Raw genomic sequence first — 26,226 nt, forward strand, 5'->3', positions numbered from 1 at the left:
TTTCTTGGCTAGGCAGCAATCTGAATTTCATGAAGTGTAAAGTAAAGAAAGTTAGGAAAAGAAAGGGCTATGAAAGGCATAGTTGGAGCCTAAGAAAGAAAGAAAAAGCAAAAATCTGAAGCTGCATGGTTTATGAGTTGTGATCAAAGATGCTTTGCTTTCTGCTTTCTACTCTCTCTTACCTTCAACTTATTTATTATTGTTGCCTCCCTCATTTTGATTCTGTCAAAGTTTTGGTTTGTCATTATTATTATTTCTTTTCTACTTTAACCATTACATTGTTAGGAAGACCATGTGATTCATTGCTTGACTTCATTATGTTTTTGAATATTTGAGTGTTGTTGGATCAATCATTGTTCTTCTCATGTTCTGTTATGAATGCAGTGATCTGTCTGTCAGTGGTTTTGCCATATCTGACTGTTTGAACTTTAGAACATCATATTAACAAAAGGACTCATATTTTGAACTTGTGCTCGTATCGTACATGAAAATATTTTATTTAATTGAGCCAATGATGGGGTGGAACATGAGGCAGATACCTTCGAAGGATTAATATTAATTACATACTTACTGAATCACACGTTCTGCCAAACATTAACTTGACCAACAATTCAAATTTGTTTTATCCACAAATTTCCAGTGGCTAACGTATACAAATACTTAATGCAATTCCTGAGCGAGAAGGTGAGGAGAATTGGTTCGTTGTGTCGGGTTTATTTTGGGATAAGAGCAAGGATAAGTAACAGAAAACTCTTTGTGAATTCCATGTATATTATTATTCTTTCAAGACTCTCAAGAAAAAAGGTCCCTTCTTACAAGCATGGTGGATTCTATTTATAGGGGGTTTAAACAAGATAATTTACGAGCCAGTCACTTCAACTCGGAGCCTAGCCGTTTGTGTCACATCAAGTTGTCAGGTGGCGGACGGTCGGGGTTCATCCACATCTTCATTAGGGGGCGAGTGCGAACAAAGTAGCCTACTGCACGGCCGTAGTCCCATCTGGTCAGGCGGTGGGTTAGGTAGTTCACACGTGGCTTTTGAGAGGACATGGGCACTCGTTCTGAGGTGGGGCGAACTTCTTGTCAGGAGAGGTCTTGTCGTCGACATGACTGATTCATATCCTTTCGAATGTCCCCAAGGTAGCTCCAAGGCCGAGGCGAGATGGAGGATGGTTTGGTTGTTTTCCGCCAAGTGGTACGCAAGGTCCACGTGTTATGTTTTCATTGGGCAGACGAGCTCGATATATACCAAGCGTCAACAAAATTCATCTCACAAAATTGTGTTGTGAATCTTACAATAGATCAACCTTTCTCCATGTATTTTTTCCCCTTTTCCTTAGAATAAAATACAATAAAGTAGTGAGGGATTTTTAACTCAAGTTGTTGAGATTGTTTCTGAAAATGCTACAAGCACTTTCTGACAACGAAAAACATGTTCTGATAGTGTAATTCTAGGTCACAAAAGAGCTTTCTACTAGATGTTTCTTCAAGAATCAATAAATTTTGCACTTATAAAAAGGTCTATAAGAGCTGAAGTGCTTCCCACATAAGCATTCCCAAATGGACGGAGCTACTCATGCACCGAAGTCCTCTTTTCCAACTCCTTTCTTTCCAATATGGCTTGGATAAGAAATAAATAAAAAATAAGAAATAAGAGAGCCAAGTCAAGGCACAACCTAGTTTCTTGTCATGGGTCATATGTCAAATATAGCCCTAAAATAATGCAAAAACCAATCTTCAACCATGGGCTAACAAATTTTTTGGCCATATTTGGCCCTTTGGCCTAGACCAAATTTTTTTGTGGGCTTTTAAGAGGAAAGCACGAAACATCTCGTGCAACTGCAGATCTAATAGCCAATATTAAAGGCTCATTGACGTCATCGATAAAGTCTGCTAGCTGTTAGGTTTTTATTTTTTATTTTTAATAACCTTTTTAAATGTTTTTAAATTCATTTTGTTTTAAATATATATATATAATTGGTTTTTGATCGTTGGAGGTCAGAATCATTGATTGACAAGTTATTTTTTATTTATTTATTTAAAACCGTTTTTAAATGTTTGAAATTCATTTTGTTTAAAAATATATATAAATTAAAAAATATTGTCTCTAAATCGTAATTTAATTAAATTAAACAATACATAGTTATGAAACATATGAGTGTTGTACCATAATTTTTCTTAAAATAATAAAATAAGAAGAGTCTTAAAATATAGTCATACATGACTGGAGATCGAAAAATTAAACCATCCATTATTTTTTTTTAAAATTAATATTTCAAGGGCTAAATTTTCAGCCCCGACTACATTCAGCCTTGTGACTGGATATGGCCTAACTAGGTTACCGGCAGTTGAAAAACTACAGCTTGGCCACATGACCTCAAACTGCAAGTAGCCAACGGTCTCTACCACACACGCACGCATTCGCTAAAATTAGATCCTTAACACACGCTAATTATAATTATCTCTTTTTGATAATTTATTTGCAAAACAATAGAAAAAGTGTCTCCCACAAGATTGGGCCAGGGCCCTTCTCTCTCTCGCTCTCTCTCTCTCTTCCATCAACTACTACTAGAACCTTCGATCACTGTCTCAAAGACTCCAAATTTAGGGTTTCTCGAGGGTTTATCACAGCGCCAAAAACCCTAGAAAAGCCCAACTCCACGAAAGACTTGATCTTTTTGGGTGGTTCGTCCAGCTTTCCCAAATGGTTCGCTCCAATGGCGTCAGGCTTGCCCACTGGCTCGCTCGTCGCTCTTTTGCCTCCAACCCCATCCACAACCCTACATCCTCCGTATGATTCCTCATTATTTCTCCTTTCTTCGATATTAATTGTACTGATTATTGTCATTTCCTATTATTTTTGTTTTTCTTTTCGCTTTTTAACTTTGAATAATGTTTGATTTGCTGACAGGCATGCGGGAGGATGCTTGGAGGCGGTTATAGGACATTCAAGACTGGGGTTTGCAACAATTCTGGGGTTTTAGGAAATTATACTACTACTAATAATGGTAGGTCAAACACCCACTTTTCGTTTTTTGAATTCTACTGAGCATTAAATTTCTTATTCCCCCCTTTAATGGATTCTTTTGTTTCTGTTTCCTTTTCTCTTCCCTCTCCCCCCTCCTTTTTTTGCAGTTTGTAGAAAAAGTTGGTTGCTTGGAGCTCTGAATACCAATTGGTTCGCTGCAAGATCAATTCATGGAACTGGTACCAGACACATTCATATGTTTTCATTTTCTTTATTTGTTCAAGTGTATACAAATATATTCTTGTTTATGCAATTGTGCACGTCAATTATTCGGGATAATTTACTCATTCAAATCCTGTCTGATTTTGACATACCATGAAACTGTGTCTTTAGTTTAAGTTGAAAAACTACGTATTATGAATTTTTTTTGGTATAAATGTTATGTGGAAAAGAACTGGAGCTCAAGGATTTCTATACTTTATTGGGTACTTTCTTGCAATATCATGCCATTATTTGTTCATTTTGATACTAAGAACATAAGTGAGTATGTGGAATTTAATTATGGGGCTTGTCCTGCCTTTTATGCGCCAGCATCTATGTCCACAAGAGATTACTATGATACACTGGGTGTAAGCAAGAATGCAAATGCATCAGAAATAAAGAAAGCTTATTATGGGGTAGGTTTTCTTTGCTTCACTTCCCTTTTTCTTAATGTACATATTTAAATACTTACTCAAGTCTTATAGCATGGATAAATGTGTGAAATCTACAACATACCTTGGACATGCAGTTAAGATTTTGGGTGCGATTCTTATTTTTTACTGTAATGGATATAAAACTATAATTCTAAAATGGTTACAACATTTAAAGTGGTTTTCCAGAATTCTTAGAAAGTTTCTATAATGTTAGTTCGGCTGTTGGAAGAATAAGAAGTGTATAATGATAAGGCATAATGTCAGTACCTATTCTAGTTAGTCAGTGGAAGTTTAGTCGTTTTTCCAGCTGTACTCATTGTTTGTTGTAATCCGAATGTGTATTCTACTTCCCCGGTTCAAGTTTTTTCTGTTCTGAATCATGCTAACTTTGATCCATCATCTCCTCTATTTATTTTGCAGCTAGCAAAGAAGCTCCATCCAGACACAAATAAAGATGATCCTGATGCAGAAAAGAAGTTTCAAGAAGTTCAAAAGGCCTATGAGGTTATTTTTTCTATTCCCGAAGTTCTTGACTATTACTATTAACATACTAAAAAGCAACTTTGTCAATTTTTGTTGTAGGTTTTAAAAGATGAGGAAAAGCGTCAACAATATGATGAGGTTTCACTTCTGATCTTTATCTTTATGCCTTATACCTTTGATTATTAAACAATTAACTGCCGAATACCTCCCTGATGAGATGCTTCTTGCTGAGTAGGATGTGGAATAGGTCCTTGGTATTTTGCTCGTAACACCTTGTATTTAATGCTTTTGTAAGTATTACATGACACTACATTGGATGGGGGTAAAATTTGCTTTGGGTAAACAGTTTTGCATCCATGTTGATATTTCTTGTGGTGCTAAGATATAGAAGTTTCAAGTTCTGTTTTGGTCTCTCACTTCTTTTAAAATAATTTTTAATATGTGGTTGGCAGCAACACTGTTTTTTTAAATATTTTTAATTGGCTTTTGAAAATTGTGATTAGCTGGACTTAGCGGAACCAGTTGGGGCTTCTTTAGGGCTTATACTAATTTTGACTAATTCATTTGGTTTTGTTCTTCAGATCCTTATGTGTATTAAAATGATGACAAATCATTCAAATGTTTTTTTTAAAGTGATATAAGAGAATTGTAGGATTCAAATTCTACCCAATTTATATTCCAGATGGAGATTTCCACTATGTTTCAGTTACAATTTGGATAGTTTGGGGTCCTTGGGATCAGAATATTATAAGATATAGTAATTTAGTTTGGCATTCTGACAATTCTGATTTTTGAGTGGTCAACAAGGGAATTGCGTGGTCATTTTATTGTCATTACTCATGGGCATTTTGCTTTCTTTTAATTTTCTTATCTGGCACAATTTGAACTAAGTTATGCAATTCCCGCTTTTTTCCCTTACTATTTATTTTCAACTCCATTCATATTTAGAGTTTCCCAAGGTTTTAACATATGTTTACCTCTGAAGTCCATATCGGTGCCCATAATCCCATTCCTTATCTTCATAGACTTGAAAGGTCCTTATATTTTGTTAATTTATAATAGCAAACAATAACAATAACACAGCAAGTCGAACAAAATGTTTGCTTCTTACCGCCCCCCAAAAATAAAATAAAAATCAGAGTGCTTCTCAATAAACATAGAAGACCTCTTATAGCCTAGAAAATCGAAATTGATTGTAGTTCTCCATGTTTCACATTGAAAAGAAACTACTAAGATGATTTGGTGGAAAATTTTCATTTTCAAGGTGAGAGGCATTTTATAAACGATAATGCTTTAAGTATTTAGAAATCCATGTGATGGCAAGTAAACCTTTTAGCTTCATGATGATCTCAACTGAAGGACTCCTGTTGTACTATGGCTTTACGTGTTCCTTGTCTAATTCACTTTTGTTGATTTATGCCTGCACTGATGTCATTAAGTACACTTTTGCAGGTTGGCCATGCTGCATTTGAAGATCAAGGCAATGGCTTTCCCAATGATTTCAGGAATCCATTTAAAGATATCTTTGATGATAATGTAATGACTTTATCCTTACAGTAAGGTTTGTTTGATTGTTGATATATTTTATCATTGGGAGTTTTGAAATTTTTTATCAAAATTTTGGTAAACTAAAAGTGTCATTTAGAAAAAAAATTGGTGTTGCATGCAGTCTAACTGTTATGCAACTTCATCCATGAAGAAAACTTAACATGGCATTTTTTTGTGGCTGGTGAATATATTATGTATATTCTAGCTGTTGTAATTTGTGAACTTACAAAAAATTTCAAGGATGTGTAAGGAGCCTCTTCCATCACATAATCTTTTTCATCTTGATGTGGATGTGGCACTATATATCATTATATTTGGATACACTCCAATCTCAAGCTTAGTTCCTAGTTTAACTTGGAAAATGGTTATGCCACTCACACATCATCTTGATAGCCCCAGCCCTGGTGGAAACATGTTATGTTTAGTTTGTTTTGTTTCACTAATTTGAAGTTTTTTCCTATTTAAGCGTATGTTCCTGCTTCATGGCTCTTTCTTATTTTTCTTTCTCTTTCTTTCTATTATTTGCAACTGGTTTTGTTAAGGTCGGTGCTACTGCAATTTAGTATGTGATGTGGGGTTGTTGGTTTCTTACTGATGAACTTTCAAACTTCATGATCACAGAAATCATATCATACTTTCTACAACAAAATGAAGTACCATATATGTTTCCTTATTATTTGCTCTTGCCTTTTTTTGGATGTTATATTCACTTTGGATTATATGTGCATGTTATTGGCGGGGTGCTGTTTCCGATGGAGATTAGATCTTCAACATTTTTCGTCAGAATTTTGGTGGTCAAGATATCAAGGTTTTATCCCTCTTCATTTTTATTGTTGATCTGTGTATGTGCTTTAGAATCTGCCTCATGACCTGGATTTCTTTTCATAAAATACGCAGGTTTCTTTGGAACTTTCCTTTATGGAAGCTGTTCAGGGATGTTCTAAAACTGTGACATTTCCAGCTGCAGTGGCCTGTGAAGATTGCGGTATGCTGATTCTGCTCATTTCTAAATGCCTTTGCTACTTTTGAAAGTATGCTGTTGTGGCATTTACAGTTGTTTTTTGCTCATTAGTATTTGAATGAAACTCTCTTATCTGATTCCTTGTGCCTTTGGATCTTTGCAGGTGGAAGTGGTGTTCCTCCTGGCACCAGACCTGAATCATGTAAGCGCTGTAAAGGGTCTGGCATGGTCAGTTTTTCTAAGAACAGAAACCTTATCATTTATTTGATCATTAAGAATATCACATCATCTGCTCTTGTTAACCATTGATTTTCTGCATATCCAGACTTACATGCAAACTGGCCCATTTAGGATGCAGACAACTTGTACTCACTGTGGCGGAACTGGTAAAACTTTCCCGGTATGTTCACATCTTATCTATAATAACTCATTTTCACTACTCAACAAACAAGTTTAATTGTCTATTTTTGTTCTCCAGACATGTTGTGTCATCATTTTTTAAGTTTAGTCTTTGTTTGCTGCCTAGTGTCCCAATGTTGTTACTTCATACTTGCTTTATTGTTGCTTTTGTTGGCCAGCTGTTGTTAGATATTTGCTTACGTACTGGAATGGTTCTCTGTGTGTGTGTGTGGGCTGGTTTGTTCCCACTTTCTCATGAAGCACGTATTTTGTTCAATAAAGAAGTGGGGGAAGTGAAACAAACATGAAAATCAACATGGGAAGATTTCCTATGTGTGAATAATAGTGTGCTTGAAATTGAGTTTCATGAATACTTATAGATGAGTTCCTGAATGTAATTTTAATGTGTTCCTATAGATACATGTAATGCACTTAGGCACTTTTGTGCATAGGTTTGTATCTGAATATCAATGAGATTTACTTTGTTAAGAATTGAGTTTTAAAACTCTTCCTTTCTTTATAGATCTACTTGGGTAATGTTAAATGGTTATGCTCCGATTTCATGTTGTATTCCTATTGTGTATTAGTTCTAAATGTTTACTGTATAACTCTTTAAATGTTATGAGTTATAATGAAATACATCACTTTTTGGTTTCAGACACTTTGCAAATCATGCAATGGGAAACGAGTCACAACTGGAATGAAGTCAGTCAAGTTAGATATCATGCCAGGTATTTCCAATAGTTTTGAGGCATTGGGGTTGCTTCCAAATGGATAATTGTGGTTTTTCTGTTGCCAAGGATCATTATTTTTGCTGAATCGTTATACACACACACACACACACACACACACACACATATATATATATGGAATTTTATGTACTTGAGTGGGGTTGCCTCTCGTAAAAGCAATTATTTGTCATTTTGTTAAAATAATCATGAATCATAATTTGCAGCAAAGAAGTCGAACTACAAATCTTGGAACTATATTTGCTTGTTTCTGTAATGGTGGGTGTAATGACTTTATTTCCATTTACAGGTGTAGATGACAATGAAACTATAAGGGTGTTTAGCAGTGGTGGGGCTGATCCTGACGGAAATCAACCTGGTGATCTTTATGTTACCGTTAAGGTGACCTGCATAAGTTCTAATCGCTGTTGACGTCCTTGCTTTCTTTCTCATTATTGGTACGGTAGTATGTATAATCCTTTTGTCTTACAAATGTACATCTTAATTCTGTTTGCAGGTTAGGGAAGACCCAGTTTTCCGTAGGGAAGGTGCCGACATTCATGTAGATGCTGTTCTGAGTATCACTCAGGTACTGCTTAAATCTTGTAGTGCTCAAGAGTGTTGTTTATATGCTTTAATGCAAGAAAATCTTGGAGAGTATTATGAGATGGAGAAATAGAATGATCTATTTTCACTTCGGCAGTATCTAATCTAATTACCTCGAGGTCACCAAGCAGCTAAATTATGAAAGTTCTGTTGTTCCAGTTTCTATGATTATTGGGTTGTTCATAGATTCTTGAGAGTTATAATGTTTCTAGGCAGACTAAAGGATCTTAAATGATGGTTTTGGGGAGTTCCCTACTGTGCTGTTTCTTTCTTGTAACTTGGGATTTCCCATCTTTCTTGTACTGAGAAATATTCATTTATTCGTATATAGAGGTTTAATAAATGTTTTTTTTTTGCAGGCAATTCTGGGAGGAACTATTCAGGTCCCAACTCTCACTGGAGATGTTGTATTGAAGGTTTGTTTTGGAACTCATGCATGGTCACCAACATGTTCTGAACCGAAAAGGACAGATAAATTTGATTTTCTGTAGAGGTTATTGTTGTTATAATACTCAATGTGGCAATATTTTAAGTTGCTTTCTAATTTGCAGGTCCGTGCTGGCACCCAACCTGGTCAGAAGGTAGTCCTAAAGAAGAAAGGTCAGGAAATTGGATTCATGCTTTTTGCTAATTATGTTGATAGTTTCTAGCACTGATAAGAATTTTGAGTTTACCACTGCATCTCCTGGATAGGCCCTAGTTTCCTCTGCATGTCCATTTTACTTTGCAGTTTGGTAATTTCGGTTGAATATACAATTTATCAATCTACACTTCATGTGAATAAAACAAAGTCAGTTCTCACTTTTCTTCCTGTTGATTGATAACAGGAATCAAGACAAGGAACTCTTATTCGTTTGGTGATCAATATGTGCACTTCAATGTCAGCATCCCAGCGTAAGTTCTCCTGGCTTCAAACAATTTTGTTAGTATAGCTTGTTAATATGGTAACCTCTGTTTTGACCAGAAAGACTTTCAGTCAGTGTTCTATCTAAGTAACTCAGAACTTGACGCGTAATTGTATCGCAGGAATCTGACACAAAGACAACGAGAATTAATTGAAGAGTTTGCCAAAGAAGAGCAGGGGGAATATGGTAAGCGTGCCGCTGCCGGAGCATCTTGATAATATGGGCTGGAGAGGTTTCTTTCTTTGTTAAGATATTTTCTAGTCTTGCATAGCTGGAAGGAGAAGGAATGAGAGGAAGTAGGCATAGCAAAAGGATCCACCCATTCTGGAAGCGGAGTTATTTTAGGTTCCAAATTCCAATTGAGCAGTTCTATTTGTAAGGTTGTGTAATATTTTTTTTTTTAATTCCAAGTCATAATCCGTACTTGTCATTTAGGCGAGGTGATCTGTGATCATCATGCAGTAATTTTGTGACAATGTACATATTGACTTATAATCTTATAATCATAATGGACTTGTTCATGTCCATAATTATTTTTGCCACAAATATATTGAACACAGATTGAAATGTTTTCTTTTGGAACTGAATCTGAACTGCCATGTAAATTAACTGCATTATCTCTTTTAGAAGTAGGCAGTCGAAAGCAATTTTCTAGGCTGAATCTGAATTGTATGTTGAGACTGATTGGCATCCGAAGAACCCCGTACCATTTTTTCTCCAGATTGAATAGGTGAAAGGATGCACTTTTACCTGAGAAGAAATAACAGAATACAAGAACATCTTACATAAAAATGGGCTTGTTCCACGTAACTCGTGTTGATAAGCTACTTTGTAGTGTAACATAGGGCCCCTCTTCGAGCCCTTTTCATTTTTCGTCTTCCACCTGAATAGGCCAGCATGAGGCTGGCCTTGGGTCCAAAAAGAGGGGCAATGTCCCGTCTTCGTTTCACCGAATAAGTAAATAACGTTAAAAGTAATGGTATTTCAATTTTACTGAAGCTCCCACCTAGACTACACTAGGCGAGTGGTTTTCTTTTTAGGTTTATGTGGGTTTTAAATTTGAGGACATTTTTGTCTATTTAGGTGAATTTTTGCAATATTAGAAATATTTTACAGAAGCTGACATTTTTAAAATTTGGAGTTAAGTTTTGGCTATTTTTGATAAATTCTCCTTCACTTGTAATAGGAGCAAAGCTCGAGTTACAGCATATGAAACACACCATTTGCATTAAGCGTTTGATTAGCAATTGTCAAATTTAATTAATTTATTTATTGAATCAGGAAAACAATGATCGCAGTATTACATGTACCTTGAAAGGAAACATTTATGTTGAAACTCCTTTCGGATGATTCTTAAAATTTGGGTAAATATCGAAACAAAAAAACAACAGAATTTTTCCATCAGTCAGTACTAGGGGCAAGTCCTACATATGGGGCCTATTTGCTCCGGAAATTGCTCTTTTGCTGCCTGAATCTATCTGCAAGCCTGATTATTATACTAAAAAATTACACAGAACATCCACGGATTTCATACACATCTCAAGAGTTCTCTACCTTCCAAAAGTTCAGTGGACTCGGTTCTCATCCTTAAACCAATAGAAAAATTTCTTCCCTCAAAATAGCCAAACCTCACAAAGAAACCCACCTTGTCAGCTAATAAAATCTGACTTGAATCTCAAGATGCAACTTTGGTTTTTGATTTCGGTTTCTTGGCATCCAATGCTCCTAAGCCTTTGCCCAATCCAACTGGAGGCTGACCTTCCTGGTCAGTTGTTGATTGATCTTTTTTGGCATCCGCCGGACCATTTACAGGATGACCGTTGGCTTCCTTTACTCCATCAGTTTCTCCATTTTCTACTGCATCTGGGGTTGCACCTGAATTGATGATATTGAGAAGCTGGGTAAGTGGAGGCAAGGCTTGGACTGGAACACCATGTGGACGTATTAAGAGGCCCCTTGCTGCTGCCTTCCTCCTAACTTCAGCTGCTGCACGAGCAGCCCTCTCATCAACTCCCCTACCGCGTGGAAGAGTTTCACCAATTATTGCGGCATTAAGAGATTTGTTGACAGAAGGGTTAGAACTCCCAGACCCACCGGCTATGGCAGCAGATTGGAATGCCTGCATCAAGTCAGGATGGGCCTGGCATGCAAAGTTAACTATTAACTGGAAATCAAGATTCTTGGTGTAAATTATACCACGAGATACGAAAGAGGGTCTCAACATCTGGAGACCGAAGGATTAGTATCCTAGCAACATTTACAAAATGCTCTCCAAATAAGTTACAGTTATCTCCTTTTCTTTTCCGATAAAAGATTCCAAAAAAACATCAGAATATCTAGTGTGCAGAAAGCACACGAAAACTAGGCTTCTGAGCCTTTCATGGAAATTAGAAATGAAGAGGACGCAGAATAGGAATAGGCAACAATAAGAATATGACTTGGGAAGATATTTAAAAAACTAACCACAAATTATCCTTCAATTCAACAAGATTTTGAACTCATTAGCAAAAAGGAGCATCCAAAGTACCTTCAAGATGTCGATTGCCTTTTGAGCTGAAGCAGCATTCAAAGCTTGACCTTTTTGCTTTTGTGCATTCATCTTTCAAACAAGAGAAAAAAGTTTAAGAATCAGAACCAAATGGTAATTGAAGTATATGCAACCAACCTGCAGTATGATTTCACCATGCAAGGTACAAATACCTGTAGCTCACGCATCTTAAATGTCTTCATCCAGTTTTGAGAGTCACGTGTTCTTGAATCCTCCTCGCCCAATTGTTTCACAAGTATATCGTAGGTTTTCTTCTCATGCTGCAACACCAAGTGTCATACGGAACAGTGAAATCATTTTCTATCAAGTGAAAATCACATTAGGAGGCAAAATGTCATCATTATTCTTCCACTTATTCAATGACATCTAAATTAAACACTACTTTTAATATTGTTCTTTCGTTTTTCACTCATTTTATTGCTTCTATGTATTAGAATGCTATATGAAGGAAAAACAAATTTTTGACAACAGCGAAAAAGTATTGAAACAAAAAACTCGTCCACTACAGAGCCACAGTAATATTCAATTTTCTTTCTATGTTTTCCATGCCTGTATACATAAATACACATAATCACACGCATGCGATAACAAATGCACATACATGTGTGTGTGCGCGCGTGCGTAAAAGAAGCCCAAACATGGAAGCAGAGATGCAGAGATCAAGATATCACTTTTGGTTGGGGGGGTTGTCAATTTGTGGAATTTGGATGGCCTTTAGTTTTGTATTTTCTATTTACAAAAGGGACATACCTGGTGAGAGAGTTTGAAGGCACCCATACAATTAAATGCAATAGCAAGTGCATGATAGCATACAGCAGTCTGGATATGTTCCTCCCCTAGAAGTCTCTCATTCTTTTTCAAAGCCTCTTGCAAATATCGAAGGGCAGTGTCCATCTTCCCAAGATCCTGGTACATCATAGCGACATTAATGAAGGTTGCAGCGACATCAGGGTGATCTGGGCCAGATGACAAACTTAGCAGGAGCAATGCCCTGGACATGTGTCGTAATGCAAGCTCTGTCTGATTAAGTCCGTGATAGAAAAGAGCCATATTTCCATAGCTGCCATAGCAAAGTTGCAAATGAAGGAGCCCAAAATCAAATCCAGAAAAACAGAGAGAGAGAGAGAGAGAGAGAGAGAGAGAGAGAGAGAATCAAATCAATCATTACAGGCAAGTGTTTGAACACTATTAACAAAAATTTTATAAAAAAACCAACTAATTCATATAAGAATTTCAAACTGATACACTACATCCACTTTCAGTTCATGGCGTCCAAGTACATAATATTTCTTTTTATTAATATTAATTAACTAAACGTTTCTTCCTTAATTTCATTCATTTCTAGATTATTAGTGAGTTAGCATGTAGGATGGGTACTTTTCCTACCTCACTGTAACTCAAAATATCAGAAGACAGGAGAAGGAAGGGGGTTGAGGGGGCACAGAAACGAACATCAGCAGAAATAATCCAATAAATCACACAGTTAACGTCAGTACTGGGCAATCTCGCCAAGACTCCAATATTTACCCCAGCATTGATTGGAAATATATCTTTAAAAAAAGGAAACGTGACAATTTGCATTGTAATCCTCAAGAGAACACCCAAATATCACAGAATTTTAACAATAGTAAACAGTTTCAGTATATGTTATATAATCGTATAGTACGAGACTAACACAGAAATTCAATTCAGAATAAGTATTCAACAACCATCTCAGTTAATGAAACAAAAATAAACACAAGAACCCAATACCTGTGAGCAGTGTCAGGGTGGTCTAGACCCAGGCAACGCTCATTTATAATTAGTTCCTTGTGTTGTTGCATTATGGCTCCCGCCATATCTCCTGCATGATATAGGACCATGGCAAGATACCTGAAATTAAGTACAGCAACAACATCAGCTTTAGATGTAATGTGCATAATGAATAACTAATTAAAATTAGAAACAAATCTGTCGAACAGTTTCAGGAGGCGATGCATACCGACAGCAGTTTGCAACCTCCCGATGCATTGGACCAGTAACCTGCAATCACAAAACAGAGAGGATATAATAGTAATAGACACGCACATTTCATGGTAAATTTAAGATAACAACCCAAATAAAATTATTCACCTGCTGAAGTATCGAAAATGCTTCAGAAAATAATGTGTAGGCTTCGCTCAGCATTCCCTGAAATAAGAAGTGCAAGATAAGTGACAAACCACATTATTATTTGAACATGATGTCAATCACAACGAACTGATACTAGTTGCAACTTGTGCATGTCCTAATGTCCTCATATCCCATCATGATTTTGTTCTATATCCATCCCTTCTTTTGAGGAAAACCAGTGGATGCATTTTTGTGGGATAGAGTACAGTTCTGAACTTTGTTGCAAGCATCACACTATCATGTGAGTTCAGAGATACTCCATTCTTACGCTTCATGCAGACAGGGGAAGACTGTTTATTGGGATTTTTCTGTTGTGTTAGTTTATGTTAGGTGTGCAGTTGAGTTTTACTATCCGGTGGTGAACTGCCTCGTCCACTACAGCACAATACTGTTGCACTTGGTTTTGATCTAATAGTTTTACCGTAGCTAAAGTTTATGTTTCTTATCATATATATACAAAGCTTGAGAACCAGGATCCATGGCATTTTCTGCTGCAATTCCATTTTTGCAAATTTCACCATTTTCGCAGTTTTACCCAATAAGTTTGATGCCCTTAATGAAAGGGGTCCCTTTCGATGAGAATTGCAAAGGACAGTTCTTAAATGGGGATCTAAATATTAGACAACTGAACTACAGTGCCTTGTGGCCTCAACAAAGCCATCCCTTGGTTCTTATCAAAGGGATCCCTCTTAAGAAGGGGACTCATATATAACAAACTCATAATGGGATATTAGGACATGTGCAAAGTTTCAGATTTTGAGCGGATTTTTGCCAAACCTATATAAATTCTTCCAGTGAACAATCCCAAATTAATTATAATAAATATAAAAAACCAACACCTTAAAGTTGAATGCTTCTTTAAATTTCAGATTATTGCAGAACTAAAACAAGTTTGGTTCCATGGGAAATGCAGCATCTCTATATTCTAATACAACAATTATTGGTCATCATCAGATTCATCGTAAATGTATCCCAGAACTAAAAGATATAAAAATATACACCCTGACATTCTTTATATTAATATAACTTCAAATTAAAGTCTTGGCCATCGTTTGGAATTAGCATTGACTTCAAGGTTCTCACAGAAGATTATATTTCTGGTTGAGAACGTTTCCTTACACCCTGAACCTAATGCTATCACAATACCAAGATACAAAATCTTTGAAGAATCATTGATAAACAGAATACAGTGCATACCTCTGCCAGTTGGATCTTTCCTGTTTCCACAAGATCCTTAGCTTCTGAGCACACAGGAACTGAGTGTTTCACTACAGGTTGAAGATTTAAGATATCTGATATTTGGAAAGGTGCTGCAGAATTAAGATCATATCTGCGAGCTGCAATTGTAATGCCCACCTGCGAATGAAACCAAAGTCAATTTGTCCGCCACTTAGAAGCGTCAGTGATTGTGAAGCAAATTTGGGTAGCAACCAAGTAAATTGGACCAGAAGAATTTATAGTTACCTTCTGACAAAGATTACGTATAACAGAATCTTTCTTTACACGAGTCCTAGCATCCTCTGGCAGCTCAAACTATCATCAATGGCAAATTACATAAAACGATAGGTTAATAAACACCAATCAAAGATATCCTTTTGGGGACCAAGTACTAAACTTGGAGATCCCACAAAACATATACAAGTCCATTTTAATTTATACAGCCCAGAAAAATGAAAAATGTTATGAAACAATATGGAAAATGGCCCATGGAAATAAAATCAACGAGATCCCCACGGGGTGTACATATTTCTCAACAAAGAATTGTGACCCGTTAAAGTTATTCAGGGAGCATAATTTCATCGCATCAAAAAGTTATTCAGGGATGTCAAATTCTTCCTGGAGAGTCAGATATTATTGATAATTGATACCTGATATTTGAGCTTTGTAAATTCTTGAATGTCAGACCATAGAGTTTCTGAGCTAACATGCATAAATGAGGATTGATTCTTTCTTGTAGATGCTCCATCCTTCCATCTTCCTTGTCCCTTGGACAGCTTTCCTGATGATTGATGGCCTGTTTGTTCCTGAAGATAAAGGAACTTACAGTTACAACAGGTTCCTCAAACTCAATAAATAGACCAGTTTTGCTGAGATATGCTTGGTATTAAAAACATTTGTGATTCCCAAAAAGTTCACGTTAATAGTAAACCGCATATAGTTGCAACTTTTTACTGCAAAACAGTACTCAGATGAGCTTTAAAGAGATTACAGGGATCAAGAATTAGCTTAGAACAACTTAGCACCGAACTTTCTTTCTAGTTGATACTATAAAACATACTTTTTTGGGGGTTCTAGACTGCACACTATTAGCAGCCACTTTAGAGCCAATAGCTTGACTGCTTCCGAAAAAACAGTTGAAGAAATGGGAGATTGCAGGCCCAATATCATGATCATCCGTTTCTCTCAAGGCATCCTGCAGACAAGAAAGTAGAAAAGACCATGAACCACTTTCCACCAGAGACAAAAAGATTGAACACTGAACATTGACAATTGTGTGAGTGTGCTCAGTCAATAATAACTCTCGGATACATGGGCCTGCTTCAAAAATGAAGCCTTGGATTGGTTATCTCATAGGTGTTAATTACTATTTCAGATCCATCCTTCCACCTTTCCTACTTGTTCTCTAGTCATGGTAAAAACCAATCAGGTCCTTGATGTAACAGCAAGAAATAAGGTTTCACATGGATTGATATTTCTCAATGTCTGTAACAGTTACAATGAAGTCTGAAACAGGTATATAAAAAAAAAGTAATCCGATATAAGAGCTCAGTTAAAGACATTAGGTACCACTAGGAGAAGTTGCACCTCAAACTGAAAAAGTAACAAACTCATACTGTAACAAGAGCAAGGACACGAATGTATTGCAGGGAAGTATATTTATTTGCTGTACTAGGAATTCCTTCTCTCTGACTATACTGTGTTTGGGAAGAGAAGGATGGTGTAGAACGAAAATGAAGACGTTATTTGAGGCATAAAGATTACTTCAACAACTGAAACAGTCTAATGGATGCCGCTTAATCGTCAAGCAGGCATCTTGCAAGAATATGTTTGGCTAAATCCCTTTAGATATAGTAAGCAACAACTCAAAAAAAAAAAAATTATCATGAAACTGCTATCTGAGGACTCACGGGAGTTGTATCCCTCCTAGAGACCTGAATCAAATTACTTAGCTTACGACTACAACATAATTTTTATGGAAATAACACCCTGTAACATATCAACATTTGCTGGTCCCAACAGGACAACATTTCAGTTATTATAACCTCATAACATGAGACAGACCATACAAGGAAATGCTTATCACCTTGAGAATGTGCTTTGCCGATCTCACCACAATCTCATTAGAGCAAAGATCCCAAAGATGAGGTAAATGTCTGGTCCCATCAGCCACCTGTTGAAAACATCCATAGGGTGTCAAAAGCAATATCCCATTCAAGGCAATCAGTCACCCAGACCTTGCACATTCCAATTTATATAAACCCTTACTAGGAGAGGAAAAAGAATACATCCACAGTTTCTACAAGCTAGTAGAAGTTACAAAGTGCGAAGGATTTATTAAAAACCATAATCCTTACTTTCCCAATATAGCGAACATTAATTCCATGAGCATGGAGTGCTTCAGTTAGTGTTTGCCCATCCATTGGTGATACTTCAAGTGTGCAAAGGTCTTGTATAAACTTCGGAAGCACAACATCTGTAAGATACACACTGGCTTTCCTCACATTTCCTTCGTCTGCTGCAATCTCCTGGAAACAGGAAGGAAAAAAATAATTTATACAGGTTTAAACTCAGTGAGAAACAAAGCAGAAAATTAAAATGTCCAAAAAATACCTCCTCACTTCCCGCCAACTTAAACTCAGTGAAGACATTAGGGTTGAAAAGAATGTCCTCACATGATTCAGAGCTGTCCGTGGGTGGGGAAGCACCTTCTTGTGCATCTGTGGCCTTCCCTTTTTCCGTTATGTCCTGTGAAGAGCAATAAAATGAGACATCGCCCATATTACTAGAAGGCGAATAAAGAATTCATCCTATACCATGCCAAATAACCAATAAGTTCACCTGTAACATTCTTAAACTAAAAGACATGTTAATTTTAACACAAAAAACAATGAGAAACCCCCTCGCTAAATCAGAATGAGTGAGAAATAAAGCAGATAATCAAAAGGTCCAAAACACACCTCCTCACTTCCAGCCACCTTAAACTCAGTTAAGGCATCAGGGTTGGAAAGAGTTCCTTTGCATGATTCAGAGTTGTCGGTGGGTGGAGAAGCACCTTCTGCATCTGTGTCCTTCCCTTCTTCTGTTATGTCCTGTGAAAAGCAACAAAATGACAAACGAACTCATCCTATACCATGCCAAATAGCCAATAAGTGTACCTGTCACATTCTTAACATACTAAAAAAGAGGTGAATTATAACTCCAAAAACAATGAGAAACCCCCTTTCCGGATAAATAAGGATTAATGACAAATATAAAAATCTAACACACTTTACTGACATGTTGAAAAAGTATAAACAAGTTTAACAACAATTCAACCTTCAAAACCTCTATAAGCTAAAGTTGCATCAGCTAAATTCTCACCTCTTTAACATCGGTGATGTTTGGAGAATCATTGGTGACATGACCTTCTCCCTCACTTGACTTACATTTTGGTTTATCTGCAGCTTGGACCTTAATCCAATAGAAAGAAAAAAAAGGCTAACATGAGAAACGTAAGAAGTGAATTCAAAGACAGTATTGATATCAGATATCATATCTTACCTGGCAGTAAGCAGTAATTAGTTCAGGCCTCAAGATACAAAATCTGGACCCAGGCCCAGTGAAGTTTGCATCACGTGGAGTTACTCTCATCAAGTCAAGGAGATAATGCCTGAAGCAGGGAACAGAATTAAAAAAGAATATGCATGGGTGTACTAAGTTAGGTCTGCACGAATAGATCTTTAATGCAAGAAGTTTCATAAGAGCTGATGAAATTTTCTTAGATAAGTTCCGAGAAGTAAAAATTACCTGTCATCACTACCAACAATACCCTTGCATTCTACCGGTGCTGCTAACTTAAAAACATTTCCAGATCCATCAAGGACAGTGTGTTCTTTCAGATGAAGGCGTTTAGCAGCTTCCACCACCTAAGCATACAAAAATCTTAGAATTTTCACAAGAAATTCTAGTCCTGAAGAAGGACATACGCAGTTTTTCTCACTTAAGATGACGAAATATGAAAAAATTGGTAGCATAATAAAATAATCCGGGCTTAGATCTCCCTCACTTTGGAATGGAACTCTTCATTCCAGCATATCTTCTTTCCATTATCAACAGAACCATATAGAAGAGAGTCTGATTTATCCCCTTGAAGAATGCCCGGTAAAACACTCTGCAGTGAACGCATAACAAATAAAAGAAGGAGAGAGCAATCAGATAACTAAAAAAAAAGTTCCTAAAAAAAAAACAAAAAAAAGGTATAAAAAAATCCAAAGCAAATGAAAACCCTAGAAACTTACATGCAAATGAAAAGAAAAAACAATTTATGGTCATTTATGTTATGTATGAAACACAGTCGAGTTCAGCAATTAAAAGGACAATTTTCGCTATACTTTTTTCTATGGTGGAGTGGGGCCGGCCAAGCTCTAATAGACAATTGTTTTCAAAATTGACCTTTGAACTTATGTCCAGGAAAGGTGCAGCACTAGGATTACCAGTTACTCCTAAGACGAAAAAAATTATAATACATACAAAGAACATCCGGTTCGAGACACACCTGAGCTACTACTCTATGTCCCCTGTAATCAATTATGGCCATAGCGAGATTATAAAGTCCAGAAACATCAGCTTCTTGGTATGCCTTGGTGCCTTTCAAATCATTATTTGCAGAAGCATAAGTAGCCTGCTCGGTTTCACCCAATTGTGTTTCAGCAGAAACATCAGGAGCCGATTCCATGGCAACATGACATTCCATTGTACTTGATCTATCGCATTTTTCCCCATTGGGAATTCCCCTCTCTCCATGCAACAAGCTATCAGGAGCCTTCTCAGAAGAACTGCGTAAAGAGCCAGTGCTCCCGATCTTTGAACTAGAATCTGCATGTTTCTAGACAGCTGCTCAAGGTCCGCATCAACAGCAAAACTGAAGAATATATTATTGTGGACATACCTAGAGCCAAAAAAACCAACATCTTATATCAATTCATATTTCCATGAATCTATTATTAACAAAAGCATGCATGTGTCATAAGAATCAAAGTTACAACCATACCATCAGAAAATGTATTGCCTAGATAGTACATAATTACCAAACTCAATAAGGAAATATTTTTGCTCACCACTTTAACCCAAGGTGTATGCTCACCACCCTTCTTAATATTTGACACGTGTCCATAGGCATAACCATGGTTAACTTTTTACTTTGATTTATGTAACCATGGTTATACTTATGTACACGTGTCAACTGTTGAGAAGGATGGTAAGCATACATCTTGGGTTAAAGTGGTGAGCAAAAATGCTCCCAACTCAATCAAAATAAGAATGAATAATATGTCAAAGACAATTTAATGTAAAGCTTCGAACTTTGAACTCAATGTAGAAACCCTCATATGGCAATGTTGGTCTGATCCATCATGACTACTAATCAGAGTTACAGTTAAAAGAGATTCAATATTATATGTATGCACCAACCACACAAGTAATGGATATTGACAAAATTTTACAGTAAACTTGGGTATATTAACTAGCCAGATAAAATGATTTTAATACTAGAGTAAATTGATATATCTGATGCCAACAAAAAGGTAGTGGTATTTAGTTTACTGGGGAGCCGGGTCATAGAGTAACCACCACTAAGGCAGCTAACAAAATGTAATTTACTGCATAGACATAGAGTAACCTAATTGATGTCTTCTTGGAAATATGTATTTTTTTAAAAGAAAAAAAAAGGCAATCCTTTTCAGGTCAGACTAACATGTGGAAGCACTCTGGATCAGTGGGATTTATAGGTGGTATGCATCTGCTAATGACTCCAATAGCACCACTCATAGCTGCATCAACGAAGTCTGAAGTCACTTTGTAAAGAGCCCTATCCCTCAAAATTCTGCAAAATATGGCCTACGTGTGAGATAACGACACAAGAATCTAAAAATCACAGATTAAGTGATAAAGTAATTAATGAATGGAAAATACTAAAGGACATACATAACTTTTAGAACCCACTCTATCAGAGATCATTACCTTTCCTGAGGAGTTGTATGTGGAAATTCCCTACAAGATTGCAACTCCTCATTCCAATCCCTTTGCATGCCAATTAACTCACTACCATAGGAGAGAGTAAGGGCATCCTCTGCTCTGGCTGCATCACGCTCGTGATCTGACAATAGTAGATCCTTTAAAATGTATTCATATGTGAAGAAGATAAAACACAACATCAAGCAAACACTAAAACTCAGAAAACCAACTTCTGTATGCCCTAAAATATTTTACATTAAAAAATTACATCAAGAATTATAACCACATAAAGTGACAATAAATTACATGTACCGTGGGTGAACTCTCCCACTTTAACTATGGACTATTATAAAATTCCTTTTCATTTTTGGGTTACGCATAGCCCCAAAAGACAATAAAAAATTGGCAAGAATTTAGAAGAAGTATTGAGACAAAGAAAACATACAGGTAAAATTGAAAATACTCACATGTCAAGTGGAACTCTATAAATATTTATGATCAAGCAAGAAACATTATGCAACATTATAACGAGGTAATGATGAACGGATGAGATTACTTCCTTCTAAAACCATACAAATGATACAAAAAAGGTTGTGATTGAGACTTTGTTAAACTCTAAACTGAACGCAAAGTCAATTATCATGCCGATTTGAAGACAACAAAAAAAACTTATCATGCTTAAGTATCATAACAAAAGCAGGCTGCACACGCATTAAATTTTATAATTGTTATAATCTATTTTCTTTATTTCTTTAGGAAAGAAATGATATTCACTAAGCAGAATTGAAGATAAAATTTGCAAAACAGTAATCTCTATCAGTAGCAGTAATGCCTGAAAGAGGCAACCAGAAAATTAGCCAGGCTACCAGACATGCAAAATATGGAGATCTTGTGAAATCTTCTCGAGGAAATTATTATTACATCACAAAAGTGACACCTTCTACAACCCCAAAATCCTCATTTAAAAGTATTCAAGTCCAACAAAGTTAAGCTCACCTGGAACTGGATATAACCCTAGCCATGAATTTGGTGGCAATAAAGATTGAACATTTTCGAAAGGATGTGCAGAAGCCCTCCGCTCCAAAATTTCACGAAAAGCTGCAATCAATAGAATATAATTAATCAAACTTCTGTAAATTTCAAAGAGGAGGAAAAAAACAAAGGTAAAGAAGGTCTGAACCATTTCAATTACCTTTTTTGAACTTAGAGCTGATCTTTTGCAAAAGTCCAACAAGTGTGGTAGCTTCCAAATTGCTTTTACTCGGCCGAGGATCAAGAGTATTCCCGGTGCTTGAATTTACATAAAACAGTTTGGTAGTCCCCGTAATACAATGTTTATTACCCTCCATTGTCACTACATCCAAATAAATCAAATCCCCAACAAGCCTGGAAACAAAAACGCCAGACAGCACATAGTTAAGATAAGACAATTCCCAGGAAAAAATATACATTTTATTTTATGTCATAAGATGCAAGCAAGAGAATTTATGGTTCACCTTCTATAGCTTGGTGGGGGGTTGAAGGATGAAAACACAATACTCTCCACACATTTGATCTCTTTCGAGGGTGATGATAGCAAATTGCTCAATGAACCGGCAACATCCTCCATAAAACCCAAACCATCAAGCTCTGGGACCTCAGTTTTTGTGGTATCTAGATCACAGTGAATTAGAGTCCCAAGTTAAAAGTAATCCCCAATGTAGATAACAGGTACAATAAATGAGAATATTAGAATGAATTTATGTTAACTGAACAAAATCCCAAACCTCCAGGACTTGATACTTTGTTTTGTGCTGTCTCATACTGTAATGCAAGTGATGTTGATAGTGACGCATGAAGTGTGGACAGGGAAAGTAATTCTCGTGTACGATGAACATGAGCCCTTATAGATCTATCATCATATAAAGCTGCAGAAAAATATTCACATTAGAAGATCCTTTAAGATCTTATAACCCCAAAAGCAACACAGTGTTAGTATACCAGGAACCATCTCCAAGGAGCAACCACCAATCGTAATGTCAGAAACTTCAGAAATTTCATTAAAGTCTTCCAAATGATGAGTGGAGCCATCCTTTGTGTGTAGCAATAAGTCATAGCATGTGAAGAAACATGTCTCTGGCGCATCAAGCAGAAACTGTCTTATATCCATAACAGAATCTCCAGGGTTCAACTGCATATTATAATGGATAAGGTAAAATGGATTCAAGGACACAAAATATCTAATTAGATTACATAATTATATCAATATCCATAATCAACTATCAAAATAAAGTGTGAGTTGACAAACATGGACAGGGTGCTCAAATTGCATCACCTTTTGCATTTTGCAACCAATTACATATTCAGTGAAATTACAAGCAATATATTATCAAACTTAACTCACTTGTAGCTCAAGCTTCTCGCCACTTTGTGTCTTGACAGAGACGGGATACAGATGAAGGTCACCTGCACTCTCACGGATAGGGAAATCAGAATGAGTTAAAAAAAAAAGTTAAAAACTTAGCTCAAAATAACAAGAACAAAAAACTAAATGGTCGCCGCTTTTGAAGGTAAATGAGCTTGATTGAAAAGTTATATAGGCATTCAGTCATGACCTACAAATGTGATGAAATTAAGCCATTATTTGTACAAATGAGTCCATGTCCACGTTTGAGGACCAAAAAAACAAAGGAATAATCCAGCTAAAGTTAATAGTACATTCCAGAAAGCACGGCTATAGAATTGGGAGAGAGGGGGGGGGGGTAGTGGTCACATGTCAAATGCATTGGATTGCCTCTAAAAAAGTGCAAAACATGTCCATACATCTTGATGATTTTTTCGTTAAAATATACAAATACATAGAGTTTATCATTAATAAATAAATAAAAATCTGTGTGTCGAAAGCCTTTATCAGTCCAAAGTTCTCACTATGATACCATCTTTCTGGTATGCTTGCTATGACAGCATTGCAACAATAAAAAGACACACTTGAGAGGAGAAAGAAAGGAAGAGAGTCCACTCTTCAACCTTCATCCTTTGTTTTGTTGAATATGAAAGAAGCTACATATGCATGTATGTGTGTGCATGTGTGACTTTCTCCATCTGCTAAATCAATATGTTATATCCTTTCCTATATGCCCATGCAGTATTCATGTCTTGTGTTTTTATAAGTACTTCCTGTGTGTCAGCTAAAAGATATGAAGTGGTGGACATGTCTTTTGTATGTAACGAAGCCTTCACTTACCTAGAAAAATGTAATTATTTTGTACTATCTTAAATTACTTACACAAACATGGTTACATTATACAAGTGCCTGCAGATTTTTTAAACACATGTGAGTTTGTGTAAAGTTACAAATGTTTATGTATGTACATTGCTTCTCATTGCCTTCAGGTGGTTAATTGTTGTATTGAAAAGGATTAAAGATTCGAGAGAGGGTGAATATGGGAATGGCATATTGACTAGAGGTATTTACAAGTGGAAGAAATATTTGAAGGTACCAAATTCACCTTGCTTAGGTTGGCTGGTTGAATTCTCTGTTTCAGACTCTTTTGCCTCTGGCTTGCCCTCAGTTGATTCTTCCACAGCTGAAACACCATTAGCATCAGCTTTGATGGGCTCTGAAGCGCTTGAGTTATCTTTCACAGGAGCATCAGTCAGGACCACTGCATCAGAAGAATTTGCAGCATTATGTGCCACTTTACGGTTCCTCCCTTTATTCGACTTTCCAGCCATTTTCACCACCTATTCTGCAAAGATTTATTAAAACACCAAAAACATAAGCACCACACATGAATAAACACAGGAAGGAAAAAAAAAAAAAAAAAAGCATGCACACTGCATTTCGTAAGCCACTAAACAATATCACACGAGATGAAGGACATAAAAGCCCCGAAAGACAAACAACTAAAAAGGAGAGAGGAAACAAGTATTACTTTTGTGCTCATACGGATACATATGTACACACACATATAGTGCTTTACACATTTATCAAATATAACCAGTTCAAAAACATGGAAAGCCTCTTCCTTTCCTACTAATTCAAAATGCACGAATTCAAAGCCGCAGCCTCCTTTCCTCCTCCCCAAACTAGGCATGAAAGCATTATTTTTCAAATCAAGTAATAATATAAAAGGAAAAAGAACAACAAAACAAAACGAAACAGTAGTTGCAGTGGTAAGACTAAGTATAAAAAGAAAGGCCTACATATAAGTTATAACACAGAGCAAAGTCTGGAAAACCACAACAAACAAAAGTCTTCAATCTTTCAGTTTCTTCATTTTGCAAACAAGTAATAAAAAAAAGAATTTCTATCAACTGAGCCAGGTATAACACCTGTTCATTCATTCTCCAAAAAACAAAAGAATCAATTTTCCATTTTTTATTTGATATATTTTCACTCCATTTTCTTGGGAACCAAACGAGGAATTAACAGAAATGAAACGGATAGAATAACACTAGTATTATTACCTGTGAAGGTGGGAACGATGAATATATGAATATATATCTGTGTGTGTGGAGAGAGGGTGAGAGTCGCACGCTGAGGTTTTAGGAGGGGGTAGAGAGCGAGGAGCAGGAAGGCAGTGGCTGAGAGCCCGAGAGGCGGCGAAGTTTCGCCCTTTTATGTGAGAGAAAGAGAGAGAGTGAGAGTGAGAGAGAGAGAGAGAAAGAGACCTTCTAATAATTTGGTGACCCATTATCAGTGGGCTTGGGCCTTCTTTCTCATTTATCTACGGCCGAAAAGCTTTTCTCTTTTTAATTTGAAAATTTCAAGCCAGTGACAAATGGATTCTTTTATTATTTAAGAAAATGGGTGTTGGAAAAAGAAAAAGTTAATATAATTTTGGTTTTTAGCCTAGGTTATACTCGATTACAATTTTAATTGATTCGATTGGATCCTCTACTTTCATTTCATCTACTAGAATTTACTTGACTTTTTTTCTTTATATGTCACCTCATTTAAATATAATCTAACGGCTATAACACTAACACAACACACACATATATATTTAAAAAAACTTGAATTGGAACTAATCATTCTCT

At 36.3% G+C, this 26,226-nt stretch overlaps 2 protein-coding genes across 3 annotated transcripts; one reads left to right on the forward strand and one right to left on the reverse strand.

The window, feature by feature from the left end:
* Positions 1 to 2,480: 2,480 nt before the first annotated feature.
* On the forward strand, positions 2,481 to 9,839 carry GFA2 (gametophytic factor 2). The gene is made up of 18 exons (XM_008233117.3): positions 2,481 to 2,791; positions 2,912 to 3,008; positions 3,136 to 3,207; positions 3,560 to 3,645; positions 4,084 to 4,167; positions 4,246 to 4,284; positions 5,599 to 5,682; positions 6,458 to 6,502; positions 6,592 to 6,679; positions 6,819 to 6,883; positions 6,981 to 7,055; positions 7,713 to 7,785; positions 8,093 to 8,184; positions 8,300 to 8,371; positions 8,748 to 8,804; positions 8,940 to 8,988; positions 9,216 to 9,282; positions 9,415 to 9,839. The coding sequence occupies exons 1-18, from the start codon at positions 2,705 to 2,707 to the stop codon at positions 9,506 to 9,508; spliced, it is 1,326 nt and encodes a 441-aa protein (XP_008231339.2). The 5' UTR covers positions 2,481 to 2,704; the 3' UTR covers positions 9,509 to 9,839.
* A 778-nt stretch (positions 9,840 to 10,617) lies between these two features.
* On the reverse strand, positions 10,618 to 25,885 carry NOXY38 (tetratricopeptide repeat (TPR)-containing protein). 2 transcript variants are annotated; one of them, XM_008233118.2, is made up of 30 exons: positions 25,654 to 25,885; positions 24,693 to 24,932; positions 23,588 to 23,649; positions 23,185 to 23,374; positions 22,971 to 23,111; positions 22,701 to 22,857; positions 22,397 to 22,590; positions 22,201 to 22,302; positions 21,211 to 21,346; positions 20,945 to 21,073; positions 19,748 to 20,140; positions 19,259 to 19,363; positions 19,000 to 19,118; positions 18,754 to 18,862; positions 18,574 to 18,663; positions 18,171 to 18,302; positions 17,824 to 17,958; positions 17,568 to 17,738; positions 17,297 to 17,383; positions 16,271 to 16,405; positions 15,861 to 16,016; positions 15,457 to 15,525; positions 15,190 to 15,348; positions 13,954 to 14,010; positions 13,823 to 13,863; positions 13,594 to 13,713; positions 12,592 to 12,901; positions 11,994 to 12,101; positions 11,821 to 11,892; positions 10,618 to 11,433 (listed from the first exon to the last, which is right to left on the reverse strand). In XM_008233118.2, the coding sequence occupies exons 11-30, from the start codon at positions 19,943 to 19,945 to the stop codon at positions 10,969 to 10,971; spliced, it is 2,838 nt and encodes a 945-aa protein (XP_008231340.2). In that variant the 5' UTR covers positions 19,946 to 20,140; positions 20,945 to 21,073; positions 21,211 to 21,346; positions 22,201 to 22,302; positions 22,397 to 22,590; positions 22,701 to 22,857; positions 22,971 to 23,111; positions 23,185 to 23,374; positions 23,588 to 23,649; positions 24,693 to 24,932; positions 25,654 to 25,885; the 3' UTR covers positions 10,618 to 10,968. The 2 variants fall into 2 exon arrangements, with proteins under 2 accessions (XP_008231340.2, XP_088907799.1); XM_089051673.1 differs by having other exon boundaries at positions 24,693 to 24,927; positions 25,654 to 25,772.
* Positions 25,886 to 26,226: the final 341 nt, after the last annotated feature.

This window comes from Prunus mume, linkage group LG5, assembly GCF_029339155.1.
Source record: "Prunus mume cultivar Tortuosa linkage group LG5, ASM2933915v1, whole genome shotgun sequence".
Lineage (NCBI taxonomy): Eukaryota > Viridiplantae > Streptophyta > Magnoliopsida > Rosales > Rosaceae > Prunus > Prunus mume.